The sequence below is a fragment of the Seriola lalandi genome, unplaced genomic scaffold (assembly GCF_002814215.2).
Source record: "Seriola lalandi dorsalis isolate HSWRI2012SDOR001 ecotype SW California unplaced genomic scaffold, Sedor1 jcf7180002054570, whole genome shotgun sequence".
In the NCBI taxonomy this organism is placed as follows: Eukaryota; Metazoa; Chordata; class Actinopteri; order Carangiformes; family Carangidae; genus Seriola; species Seriola lalandi.
In genome coordinates, this window is record NW_019525123.1 from 2,550,684 (window position 1) to 2,577,505 (window position 26,822).

The 26,822-nt window shown below is 42.7% G+C and overlaps 2 protein-coding genes across 2 annotated transcripts in view; one reads left to right on the plus strand and one right to left on the minus strand.

Moving 5' to 3' along the window:
• The window catches only part of pola1 (polymerase (DNA directed), alpha 1), a 54,499-nt gene extending 40,038 nt beyond the window's left edge, over nucleotides 1–14,461 (plus strand). The window contains exons 36-37 of the mRNA XM_023416980.2: nucleotides 4,926–5,022; nucleotides 13,374–14,461. Of these exons, the coding sequence (XP_023272748.1) occupies nucleotides 4,926–5,022; nucleotides 13,374–13,510 (234 nt within the window). The 3' untranslated portion in view covers nucleotides 13,511–14,461. The remainder of the gene's footprint in view (nucleotides 1–4,925; nucleotides 5,023–13,373) is intronic.
• Nucleotides 14,462–19,999: 5,538 nt separating this feature from the next.
• arxa (aristaless related homeobox a) lies at nucleotides 20,000–26,440 on the minus strand. The gene is made up of 5 exons (XM_023416849.2): nucleotides 25,869–26,440; nucleotides 24,942–25,506; nucleotides 23,424–23,469; nucleotides 21,380–21,711; nucleotides 20,000–20,618 (listed from the first exon to the last, which is right to left on the minus strand). Exons 1-5 carry the CDS (start codon nucleotides 26,056–26,058, stop codon nucleotides 20,351–20,353), a joined length of 1,401 nt encoding a protein of 466 aa, XP_023272617.1. The 5' UTR covers nucleotides 26,059–26,440; the 3' UTR covers nucleotides 20,000–20,350.
• Nucleotides 26,441–26,822: the final 382 nt, after the last annotated feature.

Genomic DNA, 26,822 nt, shown 5'->3' on the forward strand with positions numbered 1-26,822 from the left:
GATAGACTATGCTCAAACAAGAGGAGAAGATGAGGAGGAATCCACCAGTTCCTGCTGAAAGGTGCTTTTTTAAGTTTTTTTTTTTTTTTTTGGTTTGTTGGAAGCACCATCAGATTTCTGTGCATCCAGCTAGACTTTGGCTAAATTCCCTTCATGCTTTTCATCTGCCAGTATCATCATATATTATTAAGTTAATATCAGCACCAGCCAGAAAGACAATCAGGGTTTTGTCTTTCGCTACACTAAAAACGTTTGTTTGTGCCAGAGCTTCTGTAAAGGCGCTTCTTGTTTGTGACTCTGCTTTCCCTTTTCTCTTTTGCATCATGGTACATTTACCATCGCTGTGGGTGCTGCCTCTCCTCTCTTCACCTCCTTCCATCCGTCTCTCTCGCTCTGCCTCTTTCTTTTTATCCCTCCCTCCCTCCCTCTCTCTCTCTCTGGACACAGATTCAGAGCGTGATCTGATCTCCATGTAATGGGAGAGTAATAGGCACTCTGCCTTGATTGGTTGGTAATTTGGGGGAGTTATGCACAGGTGCAATTTGTAATATTTTCAGTAAATTAAATTTCTTTCTCTTCCTCTCTCTTCTCCCTCCCTCCACAGCGCTTAACTCAAATAGCCTATTTTTTCTCACCCTGTCTCAAATCTCTGTCCTAACTTTCCCTTTCTTTCCCTTTTATTCAATGTTTTCTTCCCCTGCTCCTTTCTTTTCATTTTCTTTCTCTCCCCTCCCTTCCTCCTTAGCTCTTACACTCATTCTCTCTTCTCCTGGCTTGCTCTTTCTCTCCTCCTCTCACCCTCCCTTTCTGTCTCTCTCTTTTTCTCTCCTCGTTTTATTGATGTACGCTCAGGCGCCCATTAGAGCTCCCTTTTTCCCTCTAGTGGAAATTGCAGCATGTTAATTTTCACACAAATTACGGCAATAGCAGGTATCTCTATTTGATACATTATAGCGGGAGCAATCAGAGATAATTGAGTGCCTTTCAGAGGGAGACGGCTGCATTCACTGCCGGCTCAAAGCTGCCCCATTATCGCCTAATCGCTCTTTAAACACTGAATTTTGCCGAACAAAAATTCTTGTCATAATTTTGCTTAAGTGTATTTGGAAATCACAGTCCTTTGAGTGAGGATAATTGAAATCAAATCCCTTTCACTGGAGCTGACATTTCTACATTTCCCCCCAATTGAAATTAATTTCAAAAATTGAGCATGAATATCTTCAAATAGCAGGCAATTATGCCTTTCAATGGGGAGAAATTACCGGTGCTGAATCGTTGGAGGCTTGCGGGCGAGAGCACCAGTTAAATGCCTTTGTTTCCTGCCGTGTTTGCCTAGTAAAGATTTACATATATTGACTCATTATGGTGTCTTGTGAAGCTGATCGGCGTGACTACCACAACTGGCAATAATGCTCATCGCATCTAAAAAGCTCAAGAGTTTTAAAGCCTTGTGGCCTCACAGCTGAGGGAAAATGTATGTTTGTTTCTCTCCATCTCCCTCCCTTTTTCACTCCCTCTCTCTTTCTGCAGCTGCAGTTGTGTAAGGGCTTAGAGCTTCAGTTTTTACAACGCGTGTTTGCAGCTAAGCTGGAGCAGAGTATAGAGAAAAGTGTGTAATGCTGAGGCCTTGTTTGTGTCACCGCTACTGCGATATTTTTCCTCTAAGCCATATCTATGTCAAGACATTGAATAGTTGTAGTCTTTCAGCAGCTTGCACACTTTCCATCCTCTATAAACTCTGTTGGGCCTGCTGCACTGTCTTTCCCCACAAACTCAGACATATTGTCTGACTGACTACCTTTTCATTAACTGCTTCAGTGGTGTACCTGAGCGACAGTATAGTACGCAAAAGTTCTTTGGAGGTCGGTTGCATGTGTCTTTGTGTGTGTGCATGTGTGTCCCCTCAAAGGCTGAGACAGGTGTTTTTAAGACTCTGAAAAAGTCTTGAGTGCTCGTTTTATTGTGTGCACCATTTTACACTTTTGCTCTGTGGTTTGGATCAATTTGTAAGATTTAGCCTCCTTTTCTTATTTCTTTTTTTCTTTATTCTATACATCCTGTCTCCTTGCTGTCTTTCTTCTCTCACACACATACACACACACACACACACATATCCCACTTCCTTTGAGCTTAACTGTGTTTGTGCATGTGTACATGCGCAGGGATCTGTATGTATGTGTCGGGAGGGGAGTCAGTTGGGGAAGGGGGAGTCAGTCGGGGAAGAGGGAGGCAAAGGAGCAAGGGGTACGAGGTGGGGGCTGGGGGGTCCTACGCTCCCGGGAGAGAGGCAATTTCACAGCTGGTTTGCTCCTTAGGCAGTCAGGCTGAAAATGCTGCAGATTTGTGGAGCAAATTGAAATGGTGTCAGAGCAGGAACAAAGCGCCGAGCTGAATGACGAGATAGGCGTGTGTGTGTTGCAGTGTGTGTGTTAGGGAGAGAGTGAGGTGGGGTTGAGGGGCTCTAAATTCAATAACAACCCTGTAACATTTTGGCCACGCCTTTCTGACACCTGTCAATCAATCAGTATGCAGTGACTGGCCCGCCCACAATCAGCATTATATTGTTTGAATGTGCTGCTCTGTGTGTGTGTTTGTGTGTGTGTGTGTGTGTGTGTGTGTGTGTGTGTGTGTTATTTTCAAGAGGAAGAAGTGGTGTGCGGTGTTTGTGCCGACCGAGCTTTTCAACCTTGGCAACCGTAACCGAGGCTCCATTATGGGATGTGCATGGTTTGGTTGTTGACTAGACAGTGCATCAACGGTCAACAGCTGTGCGTGCCATGTGGGCAGCCATAGAAAGCCATTAAACACACACACATACACACACACACTCATTCACCCACTCGCTCATATTCACACATCACATAGTTTACATTTAGTTGCATTAGATACTCTTGCCACTTGATTATGCCACAGCAGTAAAAACTGAAATTACAATTACGCACATTGCCGATTGGCAGGTATAATGGGCACACACAAGCTCTTCACTTCACTCACACACACACACGGATACTGACACACAGGAATTATCAGGGGATTCTTCCTGGTGGTAATAATAAAGCACTCGGCGCACACCTGATGGCAGTGTGGGGTCGGGGCTTAGCGTGCCCTCTCCAGCGTAGCAGGGAAATGACGAGCCAATAACTGCAATTAAACATGCAGTATAATGGCTAATCAAATTGACAGCCTCGGCTGTTCGCATGCCTCTCTCACAATGGCTTATCACAACAAACTATTATGAGGGAGGGTATTTCAGGCCCGATCCCCTCTTTTCTTTCTCTCTCTCTTCCTCACTGTCTGTGATTCTCTCCATCTCTCTCTTCTTTCTGTATCTTTACCCTTTTCTCTCTTTTGCTCTTTTTTCCTCTTTTTCCCTCCCACCTCTGTCTTGCTCATCCTCTCCGTCTCTCTCTCTTCTCTCTCTCCCTCTGGCAGGCTGTCGTGTGGCTTCAGTTAATTGCAGTGGAGATTAACAAAGCAAGCAAATTTGTTTTCTTGCTTTACTGTGTCACACAGAGGAAGGGAGATGTTTTCAGGGAGATATAGTCCTACGAGCGGGGTGCACGTTCAGTCTACACGTTTCTCAAAATGATAAACCGGGTCTATTCATCAGTTTTTACGCCCTGTCATGATCTTCACTATGCTAAAATAATAGGAACTAATAACCTTCTTACACAATGAGGAAATAAAAAGGATGGTAGCAGTGTTGGTTTGTTAACTGTATCGAACAAGTGGTGACAAATTGTGTGTGTTCCAAGTTTGAGCGAGTTTGAGGTGATAATAATGCTACATTTATACCATTTCGGAACAAGAAAAGATTATTATCATTATTCTAACTTGAGGATGGCTTCTCATGCATTGATTTTCATTATTATTAATCAGCCAAATATTTTCTCAATTAATTAGTTCATCCTTTTGTGTATAAATGGGAGAAAAATGGCCTTCGCAGCTTCCCAAGGTTTAAGATGACACCTTCAGATGTCTTGTTTTGTCTCACCAACAGTCCAAAACGCAAAGACGCAAAGAAGCAGCAATTTTTCATGTTTGAGAAGCTGGACCCAGTACAAAGTTGAAGTTGATCAACCATTCAATTAAATGTGTAAACGTTGTACTTCTACATGCATTATTCCAATATGATTACCTCTCATTTCTAGCCTTGTAGTCACACCGAATAAATGGAATTTGAGCCTAAAACAGCTACTCTCCTTATGTAACATAGTTTTAGTTATTAACAAGTGAAAACAGGTACAAACAGTGTATAGCTTATTTTTAATTGGCTAAATCAGTGTTAATACCATATTTGATTAAGATGTAACTGTCTACGTTGGTTGTTTTGCCATTTTGCGACTGGTTTGTTGACGCCTCTGATAAGCCAGGTCGGTATCACTACTAATACTGAACTTATGAAGCGGCTCAAGTTTTGGCCATGATGTAATCAATCCACACTTAATACAATTTCTTGGTTAACGTTATTATAAAGTTCAGGATTTCTGCTATCATTTAATTTCCGTCAGTCACAGCAGGCCATCACCTCATGTTTTAAGTGCAACAGTAATCTCTGGCCTCATGTTACCTATATAGATTATTCCAATGTATTTCATTTAGTGTGTTGAAGATGTCTTGGCTGTCAGAAAACATTACCTTTGATTTGACATTACAACCAGGAAGCTGACGTTATTTTTCCCCACTCAGATGCTTAAATTTCTGGTCTAGGTGATGTGGCTTGAATGTTGCATTAGCACAACATGAAAAGCACAGAGAAAGAAAGAAATAAGGAGATAATGGGAGGGTGGGAGGGTAAGAGTGGGGACAGGTTAGCTGTTTTACATTATATGAAATGTTTTTGCCATTATATTGATCAGAGTGTGTGGCAGGTTTGTTCGTCTCGTGTTTTCATTGAAGTAACACTGTTTTTGTTCTCTCTACAGTACTCCGAGAAGGCCCTGTACAACCAGCTCTGCTTCTATAGGTTCATCTTTGACTGGGACTACGCTGTCACCAAAGTACTACAGGGTGATGAGAAAAGTAAGACTACACGAACACATACATGTCACTTGTTACTGTACTGTTAGGTCTTGTTCCCAACTTTCAGAAGTCTTTTACTTCCGATTACAGCATTTATTTTTCTACATTTTGCGCAGCATTAGTTGTGAAATCAGGCCTGCATTTTTAAATCTTAAATTTCTCCTTTCTTTTTTTTTTTTTTTTGGGCTGTTTTTATTATTACATTGAAATACTGCCTTTGGAAGTGAAATCAAGTTACCAGAACTACTATTGAAGTTTGAATTTTGATGTCCAAACAATGCTTCCTCACAAATACCCATACAACATAGCATTAGCAATCAATGGCTCAACGTAAACCTTTTACCCAGGCTGCACTTACAATATTCACCAATGATGTGACACACATAACACACACACACCTACACACGCACACACAAAAGTAACCGAGTATGGGCATTGGATATGGGGAGGGGGGTTAAGGACATTCAGCTCCTCGAGTCGACAGCCCTAATTTAGGAGACGGATTCAATCACACACACATACAGAATGCAAAACGCTCCAATCACTGGAAGAAAGAAGGAAAGAGCCCTCCATCGCTCTCCCTCTACCCTCACTGTCCATCTCTACTGCTTTCTCTCCTTTGCTCTCTCTTTCCTTTCTCTCTCTCCCTCTCCCTCTCTTGGACAGGCACTCGTTTGGCTGTGTTGATTGAAAACAGGTTTTAGATTTGGGGAAATGATAGGGGGAGTAATGGGCGCGCTGACGAAAGGATAGCCCTTCTCCTATAATGGGACATGGAGCGTATATTTCCCCCTTGGACTCAAATAGACGCTACTCCAGCGCTCTGGGCGCGCTCAGTAGGCGTCAGCCACAAGGCCTCTTTACCCATAGTTCTCCCTGATTGATGTCACTTGATTAGAAAGGGCCGCTGGGCCGAGTGATTTATTTATTTGATTAAATATTTATGTATGTATGTTATTTATGTATGTATGCCTGAATACTGTGAGTGTGTGTGCCAGGCTGGACCTGAGTGAGGCAGCAAAAGAATGAGACAGCAGAGGTAAATATAACATGTAATCAACAGATGACCACTCAGAAGATGGAGGGAGCTGAAATAGTGGGATTGGACTGGTGTAGAGGAGGGAGGGAAGGGAAGGAGTACTAACATGATTATAGCCTCCATTTTTGCTTTCTTTTATTTCTGTCTTTGCCCAGATGCAAGAAATCATCGCCAATCAATTCTTGACTCTCCTCCTTTCTTTATGTTGCTTTGCAGTGTTTTTGATCCACTCTGCGCTTTCTGTTCCCGAGCTTCAGTTGTATTTTGTACCTCACAAAACGACACAGTACAGTATATTTGTTACTGTGTGGTAAAGCCCTGGAGATGTGTGCTCACAGTTTAACGTACATGCAGAAGGCCAAACATATAGTGCATACAACAAAGATGAGGCAACATTACTGTAGATTCTGGCGGAGCAGTTTAGCATCTTGTCTCGCAGCCAGGAATCAGTCCAAAGACAGTGATGAGCTAAAAAGAAAGACGTTTCACATGTGCTGTCTTTACACTTCCTACTTCAAAATCAGACGCACTTCATATGCGAAGGGTTAACCTTACAAACAATACTGTAGACCAGTGGTTCTCATTGATACACCTCAAAATATATCCTGTTTGACATGTTACAAGTTGCATATGTCTGTGAGTTTGGAGTGGTGAAGCCAATGAGTAATTTTGGCTTCCTAAATTGGTTGATTAACTAATTCTTGCCTCCTGTACACTGTGACTGCTGGTTTATCATGTTTCATTCTGTACAACCTTCATCAGGCCTGAAGACGTCAAACTATTATTTCCCACTAAAAAAAGTAAAGATTAGAGAAAAGTTCTGGGTTTCTCAAAAGTTGGTAACAACAACCCCCTGACACATAGTGAAACCTTTTTAGATTTCTGTCAATACACCAAATACAAGAGCTCATATCCCCGTAGACATGCAGCAAACATTTCAGTTTGGATTTATAATTACTACATATGTCTTTCTGTGCTGAAGTTAAACATCTGTGTGTTAAAGTTGGTGGTTCAGTTTCTTCTTGAAATGGTAAGAAAAGTGTCTCAGTGGGCTGTAAAGGACCACATATGAGGGGACACAGAACAGTTCTGGAGGGACTGGGCCACCCAGGAGCTGTGCATCATACAATGTCCGAACATCATAGTGTTTACTTGTTACTGGCTTTATTGCGCCTCCACAACCAAGTACTTTCCTGTGTTCTCTTAGCTGCCAGTCCATCAAATCACCCCCCTTCCTGTTGGAGGGTTTTCTAAACACAAGCCCTCCGCTTTGCCCGAATGGTCCCAAAAATCTGTTTGAGAGGCAGAATATGTGGCTGCCTTCTGTCTGTAACACCCAGCACTGTTCCGCTACCGGTGGTGTGCAGCACCGCCCAGCACTCTACAGAGTTAACATTCACAACAAGTCCCCTTTTTTACTGTTCGGACTTGCTTGAGTCACAGTGACAGCCACAAAAATGTGGAGCGAAATCGGACAGAGGAGTTTTCATTTAAATATATTTTCAGTATCAATAAGCAAATCATTTTTTAATAACAGACTTAATAATTAATTATATTGGTAGTTTGCATTAACTCACTGCTGTTGTTGCCATTCTGTATATGCTGTCTTGAAGTTACACTTAAACATAGTATAATGTCATGTTGATGATATAATGGAGGAAATAACCGCATGAGGCAACATTAGGTGTTTAGCTCATCAGAGCTCCACAAAACAACCATAACTGAACTGAAACACACATTACTCTTATTTTGATGATTATATTTACATAATTATGGCTGATAATGATATTGGCTGGTATGATTTCATACCAAGAGCGAGATATTTTCGCCCACAAATAAATAAATAAATAATGTTCTAGTTAATATAGTACTTGGAGGATTGCATTAGTTTTTTTTTTACCCAGCGAGGAGGTCACATTTACAGCAGATGTGTGTTTTTGGATAGACAGGTGTAGGTCACTGTGAATTGCTCAATGGTTTACATTGTATCACTGTATCTGTTTGGCTTGTCGTGTAACACTGACAAACCAGTGTCTCCAGCAAATGATTAACACACACACACACACACACACACACACACACACCACGGCTTTTCTCACATAGATAACAATACATGTATACACATACTCATGCTGCTATAAAGTATAGGTTTAAGGTGTTATCCCTTGGTCCTGGGGCAGTAATACCCCATATTACTGCATTACACACCCGGGGGGCACACTGCTCAGATTACAGGGAGGAGACATAGAATCCTATACACCCTACTCTACTCTGTTGTCTATGTCCACGCATAGACCGGTATCTCTGTGCGAGGGTGTGCATACCTATCGAGATTTACAACAGCGTCTTGGTTTCACCTGTGACCAGCAGAAGAGCTGGGTAGACATTGTGTTAGTGGGGAGAAGTTTGAAACGCAACCACTTGAGCTCAGTAGTAGTTAACGTATGGAAGCACTGGTCTTCTTATATGACTTTTGATACAGGAACAGAAAATGATTTGATCCCGCAAACAAGTATTGTCTGCCAAAGCCTGGTGTATCTTACTCCTCTGCCACACAGCTCCATAGTTGTCCGTAGACTGTTAGGAATATATCAGTGAGCCACACTGTTGAACTGGGCGACATGTTCCTCCATTGCTGTGAACATTTTGACTCAATTTCATTCAACGTCCTGCTGCCAGAAATGCCTACCAACGCAATAAAGGTGTATAAATCCACACCTGAAAATAGAAATAGTCCCCAACAGATTTACCATTTACTTACTTTTTAAAAAACTAACTTCAGTCCCACTCAAGTCTCCACCTTCACTGGCAGCCAAGACAGCGGTTCATAGTTGTTTGAACTGCTAGCTAAAGTTAGCTTAGCTAGGCTTCAACTGGTGCAGTCGAGGTGAGGAGTGACAGAATAGATGATATGAATGTCTACAAGCTTACCAGAAGTAGTATTTCTACAATTGCTACTCTCAGCAGCATGTTCTCAGTCTGGGGGGGGGCACATAGTGAACAGAATGACTGGATTTTCTCTGGAAAAAGTACAATAACTTCTGCTGCAACAAACACTAGAAAATAGGACCAGGATCATTAGATAGTAAATAATAAATATGTAATTTAGTAACTCAAAAGGTGGATTCAGTGAGATGACACTCTTATTAAAGATTTAAGTCTTCAGTTGGAATGAATGAGCTTGAGACTGAGAGCGACTCAGAGGAGAGGAAGATTGGAAAATATCGAGAGACGAAATAACATGTTGGTTTTGGTTTATTGTCAATAGAAAACAAAGAATATCACCAGCCTTATGTTGGCATTTACTGTTGTTTACTAAACCCTTGGGCAAAAGTGTATCTTGATATTCTACAATACTTCTGTTATTTATTTTTGATGATATCTGGTTATTTATGTTTCACTCAGCCATTCACAATGTGTATGTTTACACGTGTACTGCACATCCACAATAAAGCACATTAAAGTAAAAATAGCTTCACATAAAAGAGCTCTGAGCCAAAGCTGAATGTAATTTGATCAGTTTAACTGTGTGTGTGTGTGTGTGTGTGTGTGTTTGTGTGTGTGCGCGCACATTTGCAAGTGTGTGCCTGTCTTATCTACATGTACATTGCATTTTTGTGCCTGATTGCTGCGACTAAGTAAAACATGGAGGTAATTTCATCCGCTGCAGGAGATCTCTAATAGATTATACACGCACACACACAGAGGCGCGCACACACACTGAAAAAAAAAACATGCTGTCCGTCCCTTAGCTGGGAACATCCCGTATCAATGACTTTCAAATCATTTCATGTCACTTTTCCTCTCCCTGTATCTCCCCTGCTCTCCGTTTTTATCTCCCCCTCCCTCCTTTCTTCAATCTATCTGTTGCCTTTCTCTTCCCTCCATCACTCCTCCCCTCCAGGTCTCAATCTTGAGTGTGGGCAGTATGATTGCGTGTGTGAGCAATAATGTAATTTCGCTGCATTGATAAAATATAAATTGTCCTTGAGCTGCGCTTTTCTAATGATCCATTTACCGACAGCTTCCCCGCCACCTCTCAGCGCTCTGCATTTGGTCCTCTTCTACTCTTCCACTCCTCTTCCTCTCACTCTGTCTCTATCTTCTTTCTCTTCTCCTCCCTTCCCTCTCCATTTTCTCCCTTCTCTCGCGCTCACTCTCTTCATCTTCCACGCTCCCCTCCCTTTCTCCGGCGATACAAAGCGGGGTGGCAAAATCCGCGGGTGCGATTGTCAAATCAATTATTCATTCTGTGCAATTACACTCACACAAAGAAGTTTCCCTGTGCTCCGAGTGGTGATTAAATTAACTGCTATTCCAGCTGCCCGTCGCCACCAGCCTAATAGAATATTCATGGAGGCGGCCGACGGAATGGCCGATCTCCATTAACTTCATCATGCTCACTTAATTACAGGCTTGTTATTGTATTTACACCTAGTTAGAGCGTGCAGAGCCCCGATCTACTCGTGCCCAGCACCGCCAGAGTGTGCATGAGTGTGTGACAACACCTAGTTAGAGCAAAGATAACCCCTGATACACTCACTGTGCGCGTGTGTGTGTGCGCTGGAGTCCATGTGTATGTGTGTGTGTGACAGTGAGATAGATGGTATCGACACTGACAAATTTCAGTCCGACGCTATTAATTATGCAAAGTTTTCAGCATCTAAAGCTGCATTTTTCTCCACAGTACGCTTTATATCAACATGGCATTTTCCATCTTCCATTCTAGTCTGCATCTCTTTCTTGCCATTTCCACTCCTCTCCGCTTTCCTTCATGTCTCGGCCTTCCCAACAACGCCGTCTACCCTTCTCCTTCTGCCTCACACTCGCTCTTTAAGGGAGGCTATTTATTTGAACTGCACTCCCCACTGTGCTCCGACTTGCAGCAAGGTCTCTCCCTCTTTCTTTTCCTCTCTGTGACTCTTAAATCATTCTTTTATCTGTTCGCCACACAGTGATTGAGGTGGAAAAGAGAAAGGAGTGAGGAACGAGAAGAGGGGAGGGGGGGAATTATTTTCTCCTACCTTTCAGAAATGATGACATGATTGCTTTCGCTTGATCATGCATCATCACCCCCTTCTATTCCCCAGATAAATAGACTAGTTTGTCTCTCCCTGCCTCTCGTCTCCCCTTTTCTTCCTCCATCCCTGTCCTTGCTAACATGAGGATTATCTGGTAATAGTTGCTGCTGACGTTTAAGTCAACCACACCATCTTCCATGCGTGTGTGCATGCATGTGTGATTACTGTTTGTCACTTGGATGTTTTTTAGTCGCCATGACTGTGAGTTGGTGTGCTTTTTAAGTGTTTAACTACCATCAATTGTCTGTGTGTGTCTGTGTCTGTGTGTCTCACACTGTTGATCTCTGTGTATCTAACCTTTGTTCCCTTGGGCAGTCAGTGGGCTGGTATTTATCCAGCAGCCACTAATGTAGTGGGCAGGAAGGACGAGACAGGAGATAGGGCTGTGGAGATGGCGAGGACATGACAACCGGCCATATGGACTGTGTGTGTGTGTGTGTGTGTGTGTGTGTGTGTGTGTGTGTGTGTGTGTGTGTGTGTGTGTGTGTGTGCACTCATGTCTTTGTACACAGCATGTCATCTAGATAAATTACAGACATGCTCACATATAGAAGTCAGTATAGCTAGAACTTCTGAAAACATCTTTTGCAGATGATGACTGTTACTTTTAGTGTTATTGCTGATGCTCAGGGTTTGGATTACTGCTGAAACAATTGGTTGATTAATTGATTAGTTAATGCGCAAAAACTTAATCACCACCAATTTTGACAACTGATTCATTAGTTAGTCATTCATCAAGCAGGAAATACCAAACATTCCCTTATTCCCTCTTTTTAAATGAAAGGATTTGATTTAAAAAAAAAAAAAAAAAAACATCCCTCGTAGACTATTTGTTTTGTGCAGACAACAGACCAGAAGCTAAACATCTTCACTTTATTTACGTTGACCACAAGTATTCAGGAATCTGAAGCAATAACAATGAGTTTTTGGCTTTTACAATGATTGTTCTCTCAGTTGACTAATCCATTCATTGACTAATTGTTTTAGCTCTAGTTGCAGTTTTAACTGGCTATAAGCATCATTTTTCTGGCCAATAGTCATTTGTCAAATTCTTTAAAACAATAAATCTTATTTTTTTAACATGCTTGAACATTTTTCGTTTTGTAGTTTTTTATTTTCTACAGTACAAGTTCTTCCACTTCAGAAAGTTTTTAAGACCGCAAAGCTGTACTTTTACAAACAGCAGTTACGATACATGTGAAGATAACCACAGAAAAATGTTTTAAATTCCCTCTTACATGATCATTTGTGCACATTGTGCTTTTCTGATGCTTTTGTTTTGATTGAGCCTGATGTGTCTATGCACTTGATGTATTAATTCTGTTTACAATCAGAGGAGCTTATTGGACTTAATTCCCTGCTGATACTGTGATTGGTGGGTTTTTCCCTGGGCTGGGTTTACATATATATTATACTGATGCTGTCAAGTGATCAACAATTTGTGAGTTTTTTTTGGCTCATTGTTGTTTTTTATTATAAAAGATAAAAAAACACAGTTTATGATCTATATGAGTGAGAATGAATATTGCTGTAAAATCAAATCAATACCAAACAGAACTTTCTCAAGCTCATTTCCGTCTCCTTGCTTCTTCACCAGCGTCTGCTCCAGTCATCTCACTATTATTCCAGATGTAACTCGCTGCACTCTTTGGTTTGATAGTGTGTTATTACTTGGTTTCATGATACTTCATCCACACTTGACGCTCAGTATAATATTGTAAAGATTTGATTTTGGTGGCCACCCAGCCCAGGATAGTCAGCTCTCTGTCTTCTGTCTGGCTTTATTACGGGCCACCTGAAGGGATAACAGGGACATGATATTGACTCCATGCTCTCGTTGGGCTTTTCTATCGATCTTATGATCCTGTGTGTGCGCACACGTGTCGCCATCGACCCATCAGTCCAATTCTGTGTGATCCCCCTGCCGGCCCTCAAAGTGATAGCAATGCTGACAGATAGCATTAGATCTGTTTGCTCTCCAGTTAAGGGTGATATGCTCCTCAGTGTTTATTAGTGACAAGACAAAGGTGGTGGGCACTCTGCTCCTCTTACAGTTGGTTTCAGCAGAAGCCAATCATAGGGGTGGAGGGGGGTGAGAGTCATCCAGGAGGGACTCGCTAATGGACATGTCGCTGTAGCCTGTAGTATTGACTTTGATGCAGTTGAGGAGCTGAATGATCTTCCACTGAGCTCCGACAATGATAACTCTTCGTTCCTTTCTTCTCCTCCAGGTTATGTAAACGGGTTGTCCAAGACAAAGGAAGTGTATCAGAAGCTGAAGGAAGTGCCAGACAAAGCCTTGGCCACCAGTGGCTACTCGGAGATTAACCTGGCCAAACTCTTCCAGGCTTTCTCCTCCCTCAAGTAAAATAACACACACACGTCTGAGAAGGCACCCCCACTAAGAGGCTTCAACGTCGGACTCAAAGCTGGAGATTTGAAAATTCAACCACATCTTCTCCTGTTTTTGGTTTTTGAATATAGCAGCGTGGATGATTTCGGGCTTTGACCTCCTGACCTCCTTATCACCCTCCCTAAACCTAATGGACTCATCTTAAAATCCAGTCACTTCTTTCTCCTCCTCCAGTTTCTTCACATAGACACTCTGTTCACACACACACACACACACACACACACACACACACACACACACACACACACACACACACACACTTAAGGCGTGACCCCATCACCCTGACTCTGTATGGTAAAGGGGAGTAGCAATCATACCTAAATGACAGTCTATTGTGTGTGTATGGAGGCTAGCTGTGCTCAGATGTGTGTGTGTATGTGAGTGTGTGTAAAAATGACTTATCTTCAGAGCAGCCAGCATACTCCAAAAGCTAATTAGCCAATGATAGTGACCCCGGCCACTAAGACCACTGGATGCCTGCAGCGATCGGACACTTGTTCTGATTACCACCATTCATCCCAAGCGTGTGTGTGTGTGTGTGTGTGTGTGAGATCAGACGATGAAAGAAAGAAGTAAGGAGGATACAGGGAGTGACAGGGTGAAGGAGGCCACACGTGCTGCTCCCTTGCTCTTTTGTCTCCGTATCGAACAGCTGATCTCCTTCTCCTCCACCGCCTCTGTTTAACTGATGCCATTTCATCCATTTCACTCCCTTTTCTTCAACCCTCCCTCCTCTGTGCCGATTGTGTTTTAATGTGTGTAATTTTCCACATATCCAACTTGTATTGCTCAGGAGGGTTTATGTAATGATTTTTTTGTAATGACTAGAATATTTCATGTTGGATGTTTTGATATTGATGACAACCTTTTTGATACTAAAATCTCAATAAAAAGCTAAATGGATAAGATGTTAATCTTGTGTCATTTGCAATGTGGGGGGGGGGTGACAGATTGGGTGATGGATATCCTGTAACATCTCCATGTTTCCTGTGTTACAGTAACACACTGTAATACAGTAAACATGACATGAAAGTGACATTTAGGGCCTAAAAATGAGAATGAAAAGAATCAACAAAATATCCCCATTATGTAGAATTGGGCATCTTCATTTATAAACATATTTAAAGAATATTTCTTATTAATAAATCCCATGAAAAGACCAAAAGCTACAGTGAATTGATCCTGCTAACAGCTACTGTCTGCATGCAGCAGTCCCATGTATTATAGAGCTTCACTGTTGTCCAAAAACTATGAAAAACACATCAGTGATCCTCTCTCTTGCACTTGGTGATATTTTCCTTCATTACCATAAACAAGGGGCACTGTAAATTATTTAAAGTTAAACCACATACTGTAAATGCTTGCTTATGCACCAAATGTGTATGAATCCACAACTGAAAATAGTCCCCAACAAATTCACCATGTATTCTTGTTTGAGTAATGTTTGCTGAAAACTACAGTGCCAAGCTGCTTTGAGAAATTACTGAGCTTTTTTTCAAAATTATTTTAACAAAACTACGTGACCTGTTTATGTGGATTTACATCTTTTTGTGTAGCGTAAAGGCTCGGCTGACACATCATTGGTTTAAGTCCTTAAACGGGATTTGTTTGCACTAAGAAAAATAGAAGCTGTCACCGGCTTTGTCCTTTCAAATTACATTATTAATTACAAAATTTTGGGGAGTTTTGCCTTACTAATGAGAGATTTCAGTGACTTCTGAATAGGAATCAATGATATTGATAAAATCCTTTTTTATGGTATATTTAATTATATAAAATATCACAGTATCCGGTCGTAGTGCATTTGGGGGGGGGGGGGTTGAGAAAAATTAGAGAAGAAAATTCAGACGGGAATGTCTGCTTTTGGAATATCTAGAGAATTAAATACCTGTTAGATTAAGGCGCTTCTTTACATTCATGCCAGATCATGTAAAAATCCAGTATTGCCGTAAAACTCCTGCTCACTGATAATAGAAGGGTAACTGTAAGGCAAGGTATATATTGTCATGTTGCGCTACACTTTGAGTTCTGTATGTATTTCCTCTGCTGGAGACAAAGTTCAGTCTGTAACTTGCTTGTTTCACCGTTTTCCTCCAAGAATTCTCATTTGTGTTAATACAGTCAAGGGATTTTTTACACCATCCTGCGGTGTGCATTTCCATAAACACTGCACGCCTCACAAATCACTTCAAACCACTGTGACTTGTGAAGGCAACCTTAAGTGGGCTGAACACTTAAACCATGATTCACTATGCAATGGATAGAACGGGCTGTGTGTGAGAGAAAGTGTCTGAGCGCATTTACAGCCTATTGCTCATAACTTTACATATTTATTAAATCATATCAGCTCAACTACTTCTCCCACAGTTGCTTAGCCTGTTTTTTTTTTTAACTCTCTATTTTCCTTAGACTTAATCAACCTCAACTCACAGGAGATGTGCACTGTAGGCCTGCTATTCCCACTATCCAGGCTGCAGGTTTTTAAGTGAAGGCCCCGTTTTGTCCCCTCAGTTTGGAGTAAACCCAGTCAAATTGAGTCCCTGCATTAATTCGACCCTGCTAAGCTAATAAGGTCGAACAAGTCTCTTTGTATTGTCGTGTTAAGCTTTATTGCTTGTCGTTTTGACCAGCGATGGACAAGGTAGGCTTTGATGAGGGAATTAGTCCCCTATTCTGTCCCTGTTATTCATAGCGCGGTGGAACATACAAGCACCAGAGAGGGTGTCAAAAGGAGAGCTGGTCCTATTGCAAAGTGTCTCCCTTGTTGGAGCTGAAAGGGCGTTATGAGACGATAAACCGCTTAATACACTGAGCTAATTGGATGAGAGCAAGAGAGACGGGGAATTAAGGGGCGATCCGAGAGGGGAGCGGAGTGCCATGGCCCTGCTATTCAGGTCTTTCATCGGGGCCGCGGTTCTCCGCCTGGGAGGAGGAGGAGGGGGGGGGGGGGGGGGGGTGCTGTTCATCAAAGCGCCTTTTAGAGCTCCTCTCCCGGGGACTGAGTGAGGACTGATCCGGCTGAGGCTGTGGAGTGATTGGGGCTATTCTCTCAGGCAGGGACGTGGTGGGAGAAACGAGGCCAGGTAGAATCCAAATCACGGTCCAAATCAAACCCAAGAGCTGGGGGAAGGAAAGGGAGAACAGGGGAATGGCGGCGATGAAAATGGGCACAAGCCAGTGGGAAGACATTTTCTGGACACCTGGGTTAACCTGTGAGAGGCGGGCGGGGGCATTAAGGCCCAGTGTATTGACACACTGAGCCAAATCATGTAGGATTTTTTTCTTTTTTTTTGCAGCCAATTTGCAAGGAAATGCGGTGTGATTGGACTGTATTGACCCTTTTTATATCAACATTCATTATGATGATCATTCATGGAGCCTCATGGCCTACGTAGGTACAGGCCTGTCTGGAATGAAAGAGCACACATCCAACAAGTGTGACTTTATAAATCCAGAGCTATTGCCCCGCTACAGCATTTCAATTTTCTCGCCTTTTTGCGCTGCAAAGAAAGTTTAAGCCTTGCTCCCAGCAGGTCACCCGCCTCCCGGCATTCCCCAGATATTAGGGACAAATTGGTTTGCCATTCATTAGTTATATTCACAATAAGATTAAAACTCCCCGGACAATCTCATCAAAACCCTATAGGGCCATAAAGGAAAAAAAACACACACGCTCCACTGAGCTTGAGCAAAAGAATAGGAATTTTAAAAAACATGGTAGATGGTGGTCTGTGCGCAGGAGAAAATTGGTTTTTATCTTTTCTTTTCCCCCCTCCTCCTCCTCCTCCTTTTTTGCATTATGCTCCAAAGAGCAGCTGGGTGACTTTGTATGAGGTTGAGCGTGCGTTCATGCGTGCGTGCGCGCGCGTGTGTGTTAGGTTAAATTCATGTACAGATATAGCATCTCTCCATCCGTCCCTTATCTGATCTAATTCCATGCGTGTTTAGAGTAAATTGAATGATTAACAGGTATAGGACCTGCAGATCTATAAAACAAGAGCGCCGAAGGAATAAGAAAAGGGTGTTCACAGATGCAGACAATAAAAAGAGGGACTACATTAATCCGCGGGGTAATTTCACGCGATTTGGTCGGGTACCATAGATGGGTCAAACGGAGGAGAATAACCATTGATTGCTGTAATGGTCCTGCATCAGTAGTAAAATCCAAAAAGGGGGGGGGGGGGGGATTTGGGGGAATTAACTCTACGAGGTGTGTGTGTGTGTGAAAGCCGTTTGATGAAGTGGTTTGTTACTTCATTAATGACAAAGGGGACTCGCTTCCATCGACACTGCATTACAGATGTTAAGACCAATTTAGCGCCTTTAAAGGGTTTTAAAGGAAGTTTTGTGACGCCCCCCCCCCCCACACACACACACACACACATAAAGTGGGCGATCTAATTGAAAACCCCTCGCCTTTGTCGCGCGTTTCACATGTTGGGGATTAAGCTCATGAATATATGGTCAGTATTTTGTCAACTCCGCTGAAGAGGACAGACGCACGCAGCGCACTGGATTATGCACCTAATACATTCTCCCTTATTCAGGTGGAGCAGTGCGCCTACATCTCTGCTCTCTGCGGCGATAAATTTCTCATTGGAATTTTTTTTTTTATCCTTCTAAACTGGTCTGCAGGTATTCTGAACACCAATCTGTTACTGAGGGTGGATGGATATTTATTTCCCATTCCAGCTTTCAATAACCCTCAAATGATTTATAATAGATTAAAAAAAAAAAAAAAGAACTCCCATAAATTGTGTTTTCCTTAAGAATTTGTGTTTTGCAAAATTATTCTTCAATGTAAGACAAAAAACACAATTTCTTCATAACACCTTTTATTAATATTTCTATAATATTCTATTTCACATTGTTTATTTTTCCTGGTTTAGGCCTATGTCAGTCTTAAAGGAATTTGAAATAATAAAAGATAACTCATTTTACCAATGTAATTTATTCAAATTAGCATTATTAAACCAGGAAACTTACAAGCACTTAATAAGAAAAAAAAACTGTCCTTCACTCAGTTCCTCGGGGAAAAGTTTTGACATAAATAATTATCTAAAAACCTAATAATTCATAAACACAGGTGAAATTCTACACAGGGCGACATTCATTAAACACTACACCGAGTGCAAATCATCAAAACACGGTCTCCTGAAATATACACGACCTTGTTTTGAAAATCATCCTTTTTTCTTCTACGTATCCCCCCCCCCCTTTTTTTTTTTTTTTTTTACACAATATGTACAATTTTCTTTCACACCGTCACGTCATTAGAGAAACATCTCAGGTCTCAACTTTGCTCGCGTGTCCTGGAGTCAGACTCAGCGGAGATGCCACTGCTGTGGTAACCAAAGGTGTGTGTGTCGAGGGGGTGTGATTTGCCGCTGACGTGGTTTTAAAAGACCATAAATAACTCCGGTTTGATTCGCGGCTGAGTGTTTCTGCTGGACAGGCGAGCAGCGTGGAGAGGTCAGGCTTGTAGAGAAGGCTATGGAAGGTCTATGGACAGGTTTCCTTTGGTTCTGGGGGCGGGGGGGGGGCCTCCTCCAACTCGCCTTTATTACAGACGCAGACTGGCGCAGCCCACATCAATGCATACAGATGAAGCAGTGTTAATGTCGAGCACTCGGGTTGTCCACATTTGAAGTAGCACAAGAATCCTTTCTAAAAGTCTGGGTTCCCCTGCGGTTCTTCAGCTCTGTATGCGTGCATGTTTGTGTGTGTGTGTGTGTGTGTGTGTGTGTGTGTGTGTGTGTGCGCGCGCGCGCACGTGTGTGAGACATAAGTAAAAGCAACCAAACCCCACTGTAAAATACTAGTTACAAGTAGTACTGTTTTTAGATTGCTGCCGGTACAGAAGTATTATGTAGGTCTATATATACATATACATAGACACACACACACATATATACACATATATATATATACATACATATATATATATATATATATATATATATATATATATATATAATTTTAACTTATAAACTTAAACTTTAAGTATAAAAAGTTTGGCAGTGAATACAGAAAATGGCCCCTGTGAGTGTTATAATACTGAAGTATTATTCCTAAGGCATTATTGTGTGAGTAGCAGGTTGTTGTAGCTGGTTGAGATGGATCTAATTTTTTCCATACTGTTGGGTAGTTCCATCTATAACAATGCTTCGTATTTTGTAAGATCAGCAGATGTTTTAGAAATCGGAATTAAATCATTTGTAAAGTAATGTACTGGATTTAAAAGTACATTGTTTTTCTCTGTAGTGAAGTATAAGTCTAAAGTGGAAACAAATGGAAATACTAGAGTAAAGTACAAGTACTTCAAGTTTAAAGTACAGAACTCAATGTACATTGTTACATTCCTTCACTGACGATATGTGTGCTTTGTACTATCTATATACTATGTAAAAGTATACATTATACCTGAAGTGATGATACAGAACGTAATTTTAAGTTTAATTTATTGATAAAATCTCAAGAAATATTGAAAAGAATTTAATTTTCTAAGCTTAAAATGCTGTTATTGTTGTTTAAACAATGAAGCATGAAACAATGTTACAATAGCTGTAATTATTATACACACACACACAAACACACACTTTTTTTTAGCTAGTGCTCTTTTGAATTTGGTCGTGCTATTTTGTTGGGGAAACATGAGGTAACAGGGATGGTTGAACACGGGACATCAGGTCATCAGCCTTCAGAGGTATGAATGGGTTTTTGGACGTGGGACAGGGGTGTCATGGAATGGGACGTAAGCCCGGGACAGGGGGGCCTAGAGCTGGTGTTGAGTGTTCAGCACACCTCCTTCCCTGCGGCTCCGGTGGGCAGGATGTTAAGCTGGGTGAGCTGAGCCGAGTGTTCCTTCGCCTTGAGGCGCAGCGCGGCGATACTGGAGGCCCTGCGGTCTGCTGCAGCTGAGGAAGAGGAGGTGGAGGAAGAAGCGGAAGGGTCAGGGAGGACAGGCCCTGCGTGGGAGGGGTTCTCTACAGGAGGAGCAGGCTGACGGAGAAGAGCTGCAGCGGTGGAAGCACTGGTCAGGGGACCCATACTGGAGAAGAGCCTGAAAGAAGACAGAAATGTGACCATCTACAACACTAATGGATGCTAAACATGTTTTCACGGTAAAATAATTCATTACAAGATAACTTATTTTTCAAACTAATCATGCCTTATAACCTCTTTCTCCTCACATTACTCAGCGGTGTTTACTCAAAATACTGTTCGTGTAACAGCAGTATAAAGGGAAACCATTGCCTGTAAATGTGCCTCAGATGTATTTTATTTCCTCTTAGGTTTCTCAGGTTGTCTTAAAATGATCCTTAACTAGATTTATGCCATTTATTGCATGCTGGCTTCCCTAATATGAAAGACTACATGGAGAGTACAAGGTTAATAATGCTGTATAATAGAGAGAAGGGAGCTAATTGTGGCATATGGTGTGTGCAGTGCCACCCCTCCTCACAGCTTGTCTGACAGGATCACACGTTTGGTTAATTTATTAAGGCATTTGACAGAGTGATTACACACCACTGTGAGTGGTTAAAAGTATAACATATTTATATCAGACACTTAGATAAACAGTAATGCAGTGTGACTGAGGATTACTGTAACCATCAGTCATTAGAGTTGCATGAAGTGTTGGGAGTTTATTTTAAGCTCGCTTGCGGATGTGCATTGTTCTGTACATGTGCTTGACTACAAAATTGTAGTCATTTACTGTAAATACAGGGATAAATGTGATGTCCTACAAGTACAATGATTGTTGGGCTCTGAATAGTAGACATCAGGTCCAAGGGAGGTCTGTGTATGGGTGCAGCTTACCTGCCAAAAGTGGGTCCAATGAAGGCAGGGTGGCGAAACATGGCAGCCGTGCCCAGAAAAGTGCCCAGGCCGAGCGGGGTGGCCAGGGGTGGAGCAGAGCCATTGTGAGGCGGTGGGGCCAGGCCCGGGAAGGCCGCTGCTGCGGCTGCGGCAGCCGTCCAGGCAGACTCCAGGGCTGGGTGTGGGTGGGGAGGGAAGGGACCTCCCTCCAGGTAGTGGCTGAGAGGGTGGCCAGCCGCAAGGGGACCTGGGAACGGCAGGCCTGACGGGTGGGCCTGCACCCCGGCCTTCTCGCGCTTCCTCCACTTGGCCCTGCGGTTCTGAAACCACACCTGAGGGCAGAGATGAAGATACAGATTAATATGAGAAGGTTTTGAGAAAACAAAGAAGATGACAAAGGCAGTAGAATATTGGTTCTAATAAGTCAAATACTGATCAAAGTGATAAAAGAAACAGGAAAGAAATCTAAATTTTTTTTTTTACAATAATTACATAAATAGGCAATTTCCCCTACACAAAGAGGCATCTCCTCCTGTCTGAATGACAAGACAGATGCTTACAAGCAAAGCTCAAGACTGTTCAGTTATGCAGCTTATACACATTTAAAACTAGGATATAGCTCCCTGCCCTGCTAACATGACAGCAATGTGTCATTGTATAGTTAACATGACCAGACTCTATTCAGTGTTGTGTCAGTGTTCTCTAATAGTTGTCTAGTTCAGGTGGTGGCCAACAGGCGGAAAGTCAGCGGTAATTACTTGCCAGGTAAACCCTGCCGCTCACGGTCCCTTAAATCTACTTTCTGTCTAATTAAACCCCCCCGTCCGTGTAGACGGGCTGCTGGGTGGGGAGAGATAATTAAGAGCGGTGTTAACAAAAGATCCAGAAAATTACCGCTGAACTGGCTCCAATAACAATTAATGCGCTTTAAATTAAATTCTTAAGAGATGTAGAACAAGTGACTTCCATCCAAGAGAGTATTTAACTTTCCCACGCATCCACTGTTGCCCAGTTTGCACTGCAGAAGCACGGGGCTCTCACAATGAGCAAAATGTCAACATGAGCAAAGTGATTGAACGAACCAGCTTGAGCGACAGGGACTACACACACACACACACTCACACACACACACACACACACACATTATTCCCAGAGGGCTGTTTAGCATTACACAGCCCCTCGGGAATTTATGAGTTTTTATCACCTCCTGATGGCGCCCGTTAAGTGATTTGTTCACCTACGGCCCCTAAAGAGACATCTGTTGTTTTACCGTCGGCCATAACCTCTCGGAGCTTCCACTGTGTTTGAACTGTCTCTCTGGTTATGAGCCCGGGCTTTCGACATGCAAGCCACGCTTTCAGTGTAAGGCGAAGGAGAGGGAGGGATGGAGAGAGCAGGATGGAGGGTGGGGGTGGGGGTAGCGGGGAGCAAACACCTTTAATGGTCTGTCATTCGCTCCCGAGTGCAAAGCATCGGATCAATGCAGGTCTATTGCAATCACATAATGGGAAATCAAATAGCATTATCCCTCCCCTCTTTCTCTCCCTCCCCCTCCCTTCCTCCTCTCTCTTATTCCCACACACATCTTTTTACTCACACACACACACACACACACACACACACACCTCGGCCTCGCCCCCTCTCTGTCCCCTCTGATGGGAATTCAAACACCGTCTCATCCCAGGAATATAGACAGTGTTTGCTCCAGCACTAAGTGAGCTTTTTATGAATCACCAGCGTCGGCTTAATTGCCACTAAAACGTCCCCCGTTCGCGTGTAATAACATTCAATAACAGGAAAGACCTTCCTTGCGCAGCGACTGGGGCCATTTAACACATTTTTACTGTAATAAATTACTGCCACAAATTGGCCAGTAATCGTTGATCCTCAATCAGTGACGCATATCACCGGCTATTATCCAGCGCTGTGTACCAGGGACATTTTATAGAGGACATAAAACATTAGAGGATGCTGCTTTTTCCCTATTTGATTTACAAGTCACAGGCTTCTCTTTCCAGATAAAGATAAACAGAGAGACACTTACTTGAACACGGGCCTCGGTAAGATCCAGGCGCATTGCGAGCTCCTCTCTGAAAAGAATTTAAAAAAAAAAAAAGAAAGAAAGAAAGAAAGAGGAAGGGAGAAAAGGCAGAGAGACAGAAAGAAAAGATTCAAGGTTATAGGCCACCGTTAGGAAGCAACGTAGAATTGCTGTTTTGTCCCCTCCTGTTGTTCACTGTCAACAAAAGACGACCAAAATACGCTTGTTTCTTTTTTCCTCCTCCCTGGCATGCAGAAAGACGCCATAGCCATATTCTATTTTCCCTGTCAGGAATGGGTAGAAATAGGCCTAGCGATTGTTAGATTTTCCTTAGCCCAGGCCTGTCACTGTAACAACATAATGGTTGAAATAATGACATCTAAACTAGCCTGCCACAAAGCAATTGACGCTCCCTTCAGCTGCAAGATGGGCTTGCAGTGCAAATTAGACCTACAAGTCGTCTTAAAGTAAATCGATTGGAAAATATGAATAATCCCAATGGTTAAAAAAGGAGTATAAAACCGAAAATGTAGGTTCTTGTGTCCTGTAGTATCTGAAAAGCGTTTATTGTCAAGCATAAAACGCGGGTTTGCGTCAGAAAATAGGTCTAAAATTTTATTCATAAGGGAGTTAATTTGTTTTTATGCCCTGCTGCATAAAAGTCCTAATAAGGTATTTTTCTAAAACAATTCTACAACATAAAACCCTCAGAAAATCCATATCATGATGCCCTGCAGTTCAGTGTGTGTGTGTGTGTGTGTGTGTGTGTTTGCGTGTGTGTTTGCGCGAATACACCTGCCCTTGGGCTTGAGGTTATAGGCCCTGACTGTATTTTGTGTTTTTTTGCAGCCTGTATTCAGTATCACGTCCAGCAGCTAACCTGAGCTACACCGGGTAATTATTCTTCCTGAGAATAATACCGCTGTCATCTGCATCAACAATAGCGGATACAGGTAACAAAATGTCCCCAATGTGTTAGCACTTACAGGCCTATTGTGTTCACTTATGCAAGGCACGGGTTTGGTGTTGGGTCATTTTATGAGGTGTGATCCGCACATGCCCTGTTAAAGACGTGTGGAATTTGTTTATTTAAAAATAAATGCAATTAATTATCACCTTCAATGCATGGAATTATTAGAGCAATTTATTAATCCTCCCGAATAAAATTATTAGAGCAAGGATGCACGTTTTTTTTTGGGGGGGGGGGTTGTTTTAAACACAGACAACTGTAGTAATAATAATAATGATAATAACAATAAAAATAATAAATTCTTATGACACATTATCATTGTAGACTATAGTAATCTACGTTTTGTGTGCATTTAAATTAAAATGTAGGGTATACACCTACAAATTTGGGTTTTAATTTGTAAACGTATAGGCTATGCAAGAAAATAATAATAATAATAATAATAATAATAATAATAATAATAATAATAATAATAATGATTTCAGTACAGTAAAAAATTTTGGATGTAAAAACAAATTTTTTCCAGTCTTAAGATTGTCTGATTTTCTTACCTGGTGAAGACGTCGGGGTAGTGTGTCTTCTGGAAAGCCCTCTCCAGCTCCTCCAGCTGGTAACTGGTGAACGTAGTCCTGTATCTTCTCTGCTTCCGTTTCAGCATCCCTTCCTCCGAGTCACTGCCCGCAGACAGACACACGCTGTCCTCCCCGTCCCTCACGTCCCCATCCCCGGCGTTCAAGCTCTCCCTCTCTTCGTCCTTCGGGGACAGCGCTGCCGCGTCCGCGCAGTTCTCCTCCTCCTTCCCGGCGTCCTCCTCGAACTTCAACGGACCGAGCTCCACCAGTCCCAGGCTGCTGTCTTCCGAGCCCTCCCCGGGGCTCTGGTCGCCTTCCCCCCGGCTCAGTGACGCGTTCTCCCGGTAGGACTTACTGCGGCTGATGCTCACCTGCGGCGCCTGGCTGATTTTGAGGCTGTCGCTGGCGTGCTCCAGGAGAAGTCGCTCCCTGTCCAGCTTCTCTGCGTGGTCGTGGAGGTACTTCCCCCCGGGTCCGTACAGCCGGCGGAGCTTGGGTGGCAGGTGCATGTCAGCACTGAGGGAAAGGGGGTCTTTCGTTGATCCTGAGAGAGAAGCGTGTCATAGATGTCAAAATAATGAATAACAAAATGGCTGTGAAAAGCAGAGCAAACATTTCTTTTTAAATAGGTTACCGCTATAGACATATAAACAATGTCTTCAGACTTTACAACTGTTAAGTTTAGAAAACATTTATTAGCCAACTATTACGAAACCAACGAGGTTATTCTCCGTAAACATGTGCTGAGTTGATGGCAATGACAAGAAACTCCTCCTGAGGCATTAACTACACACTTTGAGCATAAGACTCTTTTTTGTTATGTCTAACCTTCATGTTTATCCTCTACAATGTTCCTAAAGGACCCATGTAGATTATTCCATTAATTCCACTTCAAAGTAAACTTACCGTCAGCCGCTTTGTCGAGCTCTCCTCTGCCGGGCAGACCCGTCAAACTTTGCGCTCCTATCAGTCTGACCTTACAGGGACTCCGGCGGCCCAGAATGCTCTCTATGCAGTAAGAGGAGAGCAGCGTCGGGGATTTACTGCTCTTCCTCTCGCCCCGGTCGTGGATATCTTCCTCAAACTGACCGCTCATGTCGACGCTTTGGTTCGTCTAGTGTCTGTAACGCCTGTCAGTCTCCCACTCTCTCCCTCTCTCTCCCTCTCTCTCTCTCTCTCTTTCTCTCTCTCTCTCCCTCTCTCTCTCTCTCACTCTCTCCCTCTCTCGGTGTCCGGCGCTCTCCTTTTTCTTCTTCGTATTCTCTCCTCTCAGACCGGTGTGTCTGTTTGAACCGGGACCTCCTTCTGTCCTCTCCCCCCCTCTCTCTCTATCTTTCTCCCTCCCTCTCTCTCCTCTCTCACTCCTCTGTCACACTCTCAGCTAATGACGGACAGCGGCTTGGCTGCCTCGCGCTGCGCTGCGATCTGCCAGGCGCTTCTCCGCTCCGCGCGCTAGCTCAGCATACGTGTCGGCAGTTATTGCGCGCCTGATTGGCTCGTATACGTGTATGCGGGGAGAGGGACAGCGCGAGGTGCTTTATATATTTTACGATTAAAGTTAATTTGAGGGAAAGATAGCAAAACCCGACATGGAGTTTTTTTTTTTGCTCCGTGGAACGAACTCAACAGATAAAGATAAAAGGAGCACCTTAAATCCGCCTTTCTCTCTTGTCGGTTTGATATTCATTTTACTCTGACATATATGATCTATGGGGTCTAACATTAAAATGTTTAAAAATTTATGATAGGGGCCAACATAATGTAATGTTGGCTTTGTCAGAGGTGGCAACAGAGTCAGTTTACAGGTGTGTTTTACAACATTCATGAAGCGCAACAATGCAGCCAAACACAATAATGGTC

What these genes read in the sequence shown, in the direction of transcription:
- arxa (XM_023416849.2), bottom strand. Translation starts at nt 26,058, where the DNA reads ATGAGCGGTCAGTTTGAGGAAGATATCCACGACCGGGGCGAGAGGAAG. An exon ending in TTACCGAGGCCCGTGTTCAA is followed by an intron (nt 21,712 to 23,423) that starts GTAAGTGTCTCT and finishes CTCTGCCCTCAG; the next exon opens with GTGTGGTTTCAGAACCGCAG. An exon ending in ATTGGACCCACTTTTGGCAG is followed by an intron (nt 20,619 to 21,379) that starts GTAAGCTGCACC and finishes GTCTTCTTTCAG; the next exon opens with GCTCTTCTCCAGTATGGGTC.